This window comes from Cyprinodon variegatus, unplaced genomic scaffold (assembly GCF_000732505.1).
Source record: "Cyprinodon variegatus isolate N-32 unplaced genomic scaffold, C_variegatus-1.0 Scaffold1805, whole genome shotgun sequence".
Taxonomy (NCBI): domain Eukaryota; kingdom Metazoa; phylum Chordata; class Actinopteri; order Cyprinodontiformes; family Cyprinodontidae; genus Cyprinodon; species Cyprinodon variegatus.
The window spans coordinates 64855-73323 of NW_015152258.1; the positions used below are offsets into that span (position 1 = coordinate 64855).

Genomic DNA, 8469 nt, shown 5'->3' on the forward strand with positions numbered 1-8469 from the left:
AGTACTCCAGAGTGTTGTTCAGCATGGGGGTGAGTAGAAAATGAAGGCTAATCATGTTTTGGGTGTACTATTCCTTTAAACAGGCTTTCCAGAAGTTGCTAGAACTCGTGTTTCAGCAACTTCTAATGTGCGATGGGACGATAAAGGAGAACGATACAGGAGTTAGTCCTTTGATGAAGAGACCCCATTCTTACTGCCTACTGATGGAGGTTAGAGGGACCTGTGGCATCTGTGTACAGCAGCCTGGATTTGGTCACTGAGAATGTTCTGTGGTGCACTTCAGAGTATCGTGGTTGGAAAAGGTGTTATATAGGTTGAGACCTTTTAGCCTTGATAACAAATGAACTTGTTTGTTTTCCAGTGAAGGTCCATAAATCAGACCACCCCCACTCCTGGGACCCCTGTATGAATTACTGCCACCCTTCAAACTCAACCCTTTGCAACACCAGTTCCACCCTAAACAAGTCATGGACTGCCTCCAACAACAACACCATCAACAGCCTGGACTACTGCAAGTGTAAGAACTGAGTCCTCTAAAGCCGGGCATACACTGCACGATGTTTAGCCCTTTTCCTGCCGATCCTCCAGTTGCATGAGAATTTGTCACTCAGGCCGTCTTTCAGCCTGATCATGCTTTGTGCGTCATGTAGTGTATGGGGGTAACAAGGGGCAATCAGCCTCTCATGACCATCTCCCGTTCAGGAATCGTGAGGTCGGGAGAAAATCAAACATGTTTGAAATTCAGTTGGCCGTTGTAAGGTCCCATCAAGTGTTGGGCCGCACAGTGTGAGAACATGCATCGTGATCTGGGAACTTTTAAACCCTGCGGTTTCATCGTACAGTTTGATATGTAGCTGCGTGCAATGATTGAAAATATCGCACAGTGTACGCCCGGTTTAAGGTTGTAAACTGGTTAAAATCCTTCAAAGTAAGGCTGCCACATGGTTGGGGATACTTAACTTAGCAGTCATCAGCACTTACACAAAGCAATTGCTAAGTATTAGGAGTTGCTTGCCCTTGACCTCCTATATCTGGGATATTCTTCTAGTTGTTCCAAAGCAAGAGGAAATTTAGCTCTTCCTCCTGCTCTGGTGCAACAGAAGTGAAGTGTGGGAATTTGTTGTGTAAAAAGTGATATGCTCGACCAAGAAATCTCCAACATCCATGTGTGAGTCTGTGTGGCTCACCGTATCCCCAACTCTGTGCAACCCTCAACACCCTAACAGACATTTCTCTACCTTTTCCTGTTTAACCTGCATTCATCTGATTCATTATTAGTACACAATAACAAACAGATATTCTCTCTGTCCCTTGCAGCTCTTGTTTGTGCCAGTTTCTCTACCAGCTCTACAACCACGTCAGGCCCCAGCAGCCTGAGCTCCAACACATTGCCGCGGCCAGCAGCTCCCATGAGTCCTCGCAACTCACTGCTCAAACGAAGGCAGAGGAAGAAAGAGCACAAGAGTTCTTGTGGGTTCAGTCTGTGAGTTAAATAAGGAAGGTTTAACAGACAGTCTATCTAATATGTATCAATGTGTGTGCTTAGTGTCCCTGGCATCCAGTTCGGTAGGTCCTGGTGGTCAGGTGGTCCACGTAGAGACGAGTGAGGTCGTCTTGACCGGTGATCCACTCAACGGCTTTGGAGTACAGCTGCAGGGAGGAATCTTTGCTACTGAAACACTCTCTGCTCCACCACTCATCCGGTTCATAGAGCCTGACAGTTCAGCTGAGAGGTGAGGACCCTAGCCTAGTGACACACTTGGGCTCCAGTTCCTATGAGGGGTGTGTCTAACTATACTGTAATACTTCCTTAAAACTATACCCAAAAACAGTACCTTTACTCGTTAAGTTGGTCGGTTTGCGTGATGACATGTTTCTATAGCTGCTTAATCCTTCCAGAGGCTGCTGGGTGGGGAAGGCCTTTCTCCAGTGGTCGGTCACTTCTCCGTATTGGTCAGTGCTTATAGAGAATTCAAAATGAATGACATGAACCTCAGAGCCTTTTTTATAAGTTTCAGCTGAATCGGATTTAAATGTTATTAAAAAAAACAAGACGTGGAAAAAAACAAACAGATATGAGGCTTAAAAGGACATAAAATACCATAATTGACAGGTGAAGAAAGAGGGAGATATTATACAGTTTTTAAAAAAAATGCAAACAAACTTAAAGTGGTTTCAATCAAAAACTGCATCGTAAAATGTTTAAAATACAGAAAGAAAATAACTACAGAAAACAATGGATAAAAATACATGATTGATTTTTAAAAACCCTACTTTGTAAAATTCAATCCAGTCAGTTGGATTGTTCTATTTTGAAAATTGCATGGAACCAAAGAGAACAAACAGACATATTTTTCACACAGAAATGGAGGCTTTTTGAAAAGAATTGTCATTTCCTGCTGAAATGTTGTTTCCTAAAGGTTGGTGAAGACTCTCAGTCATCCAGCTCATAGCCATTCCAAAAAAGTTAAAAACAATCCACTGGACTTTGTTTACAAGTCTGAAGACGTTTCGCTTCCCATCCAGGAAGCTTTTTTCAATTCAAAATGTCAGAAATAGCGTTTTCAGGGTTTTATACACTAGCCCAACAAAGCCTTGTTTTTGTTTAGAAAACATGCAAATTGAACCGGACGAACGGGTCCACCCCTTTGGAATGGGGGTCGTTTGGCTTCTTTTGTTAGCCTGCAATACCCCATACCTGTCTATGTCTCTGTAAGGGGGGTTGTTAAAGGGAATTGTTGGTCTGGCTAAATAGGCAAGGTGTTCTGTTCCCTTGTATGGGGGTTGGGGTTGCAATGATAGCAGGAAGGAATCAACTCAATTGCTTCATTGTAGGTTTTTGAAAGTGGAAATCCACTGCATCTGTTTAAGGTTGTTTTTTCTTTCGTAACTTCATGCCTCGCTCAAACCACCTATTTTCTTTGTCCAAAATAAAAAAGAAAACAAGAACGTACAATGCAGCAATTGAGTTGATCCCTTCCCGCTATCATTGCAACCCCCACCCCTTTACAAGGGAACAGAAGACCTCACCCATTCAGCCAGGTTAGAAGATTGGTTCCTTTAACCACAATAAAGATTTAAAGGAATAGTACACCCAAAACATGATTAGCCTTCATTTTCTACTCACCCCATGCTGAACAACACTCTGGAGTACTTTTTTGATATCTCAAATGCATCTGGAGATCTGGGAGGCTTCTTGCTGTCTGCTGACATTCAAATAATGGAGGTCTATGGCGCCCGAGACAGAAAGGTCCATAAAAGTCCACAAAAAACATGTCAATATTCCTCCATACTGCTCGTCCAATGTATTCCAAGTGTCCTGAGTGGGTAGCGTCCAGAATTTACTTGAAACGAAGTCATTTAGAATGTTTTTAGAGCATAAACAGTAGTGTATAGGATTTCCTAAAAGCGCGTTCACGAGTCTACGGAAACCGCGGCAGACCAAACCAGATGAAAGTGCGCATTCAGCTCGGCAAAGAACTCATGCTCTTCCTCAACACTGAAGTCCTCAGACATTTTTCTTTCGTTGTTTCTTTCTTTGCACAGGTAAACAGCACATTTCTTCTTCTACGCTTGTATTTTCGGCAGAGCAGACGCTGAATGCGCACTTTCATCTGGTTTGGTCTGCCGGCTTCCGTAGCGTCGTGAACGTGCAGGCGCGCGCTTTCAGGAAATCCTATACACTACTGTTTATGCTCTAAAAACATCCTAAATGACTTCGTTTCGAGTAAATTCTGGACGCTACCCACTCAGGACACTTGGAATACATTGGACGAGCAGTATGGAGGAATATTGACACGTTTTTTGTGGACTTTTATCGACCTTTCTGTCTCGGGCGCCATAGACCTCCATTATTTGAATGTCAGCAGACAGCAAGAAGCCTCCCAGATCTCCAGATGCATTTGAGATATCAAAAAAGTACTCCAGAGTGTTGTTCAGCATGGGGGTGAGTAGAAAATGAAGGCTAATCATGTTTTGGGTGTACTATTCCTTTAAAGTATGCAGCTGCCTATTTGAACTCCAAAGACAGATTCCTGTTGTTGCTCTGATGTATTTCACTGCTGTTCTGCTGCTGTGTTAATGCCTCTGTGTGCAGATGTATTGATTTAATGCTGCATTAGTGGAGTTATTCAGTGTGGCTCTAATGTGTGCTGAGATGTTGGTGTTTGAGTGGGAGGATGTGTGAGAATGATGTGTGGTGTTGGAGCAACTGGGATTGACTACGTAGGTGTGCAAGCATGTGCTTTCAGTTTAAAGGGGTGTTCCAAATATCGATGCGAGTGTGAAACGCGTGCACGTTGGTTGGTGCTTCCTGTCGCTGGCTTCCACACAACTTTGTTTGCATAAGGTGGTTAAAAACTATTATCCATTGTGTTTCTTTACTGGCTGATGTTTTCATCCTATGAATTGTTTCTTTGAGTGCTGGGTGTGTTTCTACACCCCGAGGCCACACTCCCCTACTCCATTAGTGCCCACGCTAAAAACACTAATTAGTTTGCTTCCTCCTGCTCATGCCGGAGGAATCGATAAGTATACGTCTTTCAATTCGAAATCACAGCTGCCTGCCTCGAAGGACTCTTAAGCTGGAGAGAAACTCTGTTTTTTAGGCTTCAAAGATTCTGTAAAGACCTGGAGTTCAAATGAGCAGAGCCGTTCCAGAAGATTCAGAAGAAAAATTATGCCACAATAACTGAGCAGAAAATTTAGCTTGTTGTTTGTTTCTGTTTTGTTTTTTTGGCTTCTTGTTTGAACTAGAAAACCCGACAGGAGTGCGCTCTCCACAGAGCCACCTTTGACACACACACACAGAGCCAACAATTAAAAGTCTGAGCTGCTTTCAAATCCAGGGGGGGTTTATCATTACGCAATACAAGGCAGGCCTAGGGCCCAAAGTATGGTTAATAAAACTATTCCCTCATCTGTGCACATTGATTATGTTTTTGATAATAATCCTATCGCTAAAATACCATCAGAACGCTTATAATATTAAGTGTGTCTCAACCCTGCCAGTCCATTTGCTACACATGTTCAGAAAGGTCCAAACAGAGAGCAGCAAACCATTTAAAAACAAACTATGTGAAGAGCTGTGTTGCCAACTTAGTGCTTTTATCGCTATATTTTGCAACTTTTCAGACCCCTCTAGCACATTTATTTCAAAAAAGCATCTAGCGCCAAATGTAGCGCCTTTTTTCTGCTACTGGAGACTTTGGAGACAACATCTAAAAGCAGCGAACTCTGCTCTCCAGAGCAAGTAGATTGGTAACCCCGCCTCCTGCTCTAATGTATCTTGTCTGCTGTCATGATTCATGCAGCTATTATTTCATCCAAATGAAAAATGGAGAACAGATAAGCAGATTATGGCTTGTCTACAGTGAAAAGAAGGACTGGGTTATTTACTTTGGCCTTTTTGGAAACACAGGAAGGAGCAATCAGCTAAGTGAGCTTAGTGCTTGGAAAAAATCTTTCATTCCTTTAGAGACAGCATGAAAAGTCAGCTGAGTACAAAACGTAGAACAGATAATGGATGTCTATTCTAGTAAAATGTCTGTATCTGCATGATGGGCGTATTTTATGTGTTGTCTTCTCAGTTCAGAGGATCCCCTGCCTGTCTTTGCCTAGGGCCCCAAATGTCCTAAATCCGCCCCTGTCCAAATCGCCACAACCTCAGAAACTGATGGGCACCAAAAAAACTTCTGATGATCAACCTATACTGATCAAAATAAACCAGCTGGAAAATAAACGAGCACAACATCTATATTTTCCCAAGAAATGACTGAACACAGACCAGATCTTCATCAGCCTTCCAGCTGATAAAGCTGTGCACCTACTTATGCGTTTAGTATGGTTTAAATTAATGTAGGATTCTGTTTTATGTATACATGAAATGGGCTGAGCAATGTTCTTTTATCTTTAGAAAAAACTCCTAGATGACTGCAGAGACAAATTCTCCTGTGAAAAACCTAAAAAATAATTCATAACAGAGCAAAGATTGATTTGAGATGAGGTGTTGTGAATTGGTGCTATATTAATAAACTGAATTGTAAATTGAACATTCTGTATCAGTCCTCTCTATGTTTATATTGTTGATACTGACTTGATGCGTCTGTGTCCGGTCTTCCTGACATGACCTTGATAACTGTTGTAGGTGTGGCCTGCTGCAGGTTGGAGATCGTCTTTTATCGATCAACGGAATCCCCACAGAAGATGGAACCCTGGAGGAAGCCAATCAACTCCTCCGTGACGCTGCATTGACCAATAAGGTCACGTTGGAGGTCGAGTTTGATGTAGCAGGTTTGTGAGGTGGCAAAATTTCTCCAACATGTTTCCTCTTCCAACGCACCAGGAACTTCATTTCCTTTCATTTGTTTTCTTTGACTCTTTTCACTACCAGTGTGAAAAATGTTTGCACCGTCCAGCAGAGATAACTAAAATAATGGCAGCTTGTTATTGCAGGACATGGTCCCATTAAGAGGCTTTAAACTCCACTAGAACAGTTTGGGTTCAGTTAGGGAACTTTCTCAGCACTTGTCGTGTCACATCAGACTGCTGCATTTAATAAATAAATAAACCAACAAACTGGTTAGATTTTAATCACTTTGTTTGAAAATTTATACATTTTTAATTCTCATTTATATACAGAAAGGCAGTCATTTAAAAAAGCAGCTGAGTGTGAAACAATCTCATGTACGTTTTTTTAAAAATAAGTTGCTGAAAATACTCAACGGCCTATTAATAAGAATCTCAATCTAAGGTTCAAATAAAATGAACAAAACTATCAGTTGACAATCTAAAAAAAAAAATATATATATATATAATGCAGTATGTATTTCAAAGATTTTAAAATCATTAAAAATAACTTATTAATAGGAAACAAAGACAAGAAGACATAAAAAAAACTCTTTTGTTTATTGACAAAATTTCTAGTTTGAACTTGCTACTGAAAAGTATAATCCTTATATTTTTTCTAAAGTATTTCCTAAGACATGTTTTTTTTTTTTATCATTTTGTTCTTTGAGACAAAGTTAAAAGCAAACTGCCCTAAGTTGTAAAATCAACAGGCGTTTTATGTGCTTCTATCATGTGGAAAGGAAAAACAATCAGTGGAGGATTTTCTGATACGTTTTCAATCGTATTTAACGCCTTATGCTCATACTTGGTCAAAGTGCAAATAAGGACTTTGCTGCAAAGTTTCCACACACACTGACATTATTATGGGTTTCCATGCCCCTCCGTGTGGACTAGGATCAGAATGCTGCTGCCTGCGTCCTCACTAGAACTGAGAAGTTAGAACACATCAGCCCAGTTCTAAGTCCTCCCACTGGCTCCACGTACCACAGAGAATAGACTTTAAAATCGTTCTGTTTGTCAGAAATCACTGAATTTTGTAAAGGAATACCCAAAACCTGACATACAGTAATGAATTGTAATGGTAAAACACTTTACCAAAAAGTCTGCTTAGCTTAGCCCAGTGCAGATCGAGGTTGCACAGGGGGCGGAGCTGAAGACCGCTCTGGGGAATTTGGACGCACTACATCGGAGGTCAGGGATTAGCGGACCAGGGTCCGGACCTACCTGCTGGCTAATCAAGACCTAACCAGATTTAAAACATTTATAAATTACAGTGCGTTATCTAATTTCACTTGCGCCGCTTCTCCTGTTAATACGGTAAAGCCCTCTGGATCGTCTGGCACTAGGCTACATGTGATGCCAATTAGCCAATGAGCTGCTGTCAGTCTGGGTTGCTGCTGCTGCTTCTTTTAGACACAGCAGGCAAACCTGTGGCAAGCCGGGCGATGAGAAAGAAGGTTTAGTAGTTTTTTGTGTGTGTGCGTAAGACTGCATAAAAAGAATAAAACAATAAGGAAATCTGAAGGAGGGTCAGAAATTGCTTTCTGACCCACTGATGACCCAAAGGTCAAGAAAGACCTGAGAGTAAATCCAGACTGATGCATTAATAAAAGGATAGATATATTTAGAACATGTTGTTGAATGGCTCAGGTTTTTGTTGCCCTGAAGCACTGAAACGTCTCCAGGGTCGTAAAACAGTGACTGACAGATAAAACACAAGCAAAAGTCTGGAAGCTGCTTGAACTGTTTTAGATCATTTGTTTCCATATTTACTGACAGGAAAAAATACATGTATGTTTACAAATTCCCAGCAAACTTTGATAGTTTAATTTGAAAGATCTTTAAAAAGTTTGCTTTTAGGAATATAAACACTGTGATGCTGTATATATATGCATCCTGTCGCTCTTTGGTCTTTCTTATTTATAATAAAAATTTTATTTAAATATGGTATTAAAAAATAATGGTTCATGTTGTATCTTTCATGGAATAATTTACTCATTCCTGGAAAGATGTTTTTTTTAATAAGTACTTGTAAATTATTATTTTTTCTTTACATTAAGTCAAAAAATAACTTATCGGAACATATGAAACCATCCTCTTTTTATGAAAAAGTGTATATTT

At 40.7% G+C, this 8469-nt stretch overlaps 1 protein-coding gene across 1 annotated transcript in view; it reads left to right on the plus strand.

Annotated features, from left to right (window-relative positions):
• LOC107104585 (glutamate receptor-interacting protein 2-like) overlaps window positions 1–8469 on the plus strand; it is a 67371-nt gene that overhangs the window by 47453 nt on the left and 11449 nt on the right. The window contains exons 9-12 of the mRNA XM_015404619.1: window positions 362–517; window positions 1318–1470; window positions 1547–1733; window positions 6146–6291. Coding sequence (XP_015260105.1) covers window positions 362–517; window positions 1318–1470; window positions 1547–1733; window positions 6146–6291 — 642 coding nt within the window. The remainder of the gene's footprint in view (window positions 1–361; window positions 518–1317; window positions 1471–1546; window positions 1734–6145; window positions 6292–8469) is intronic.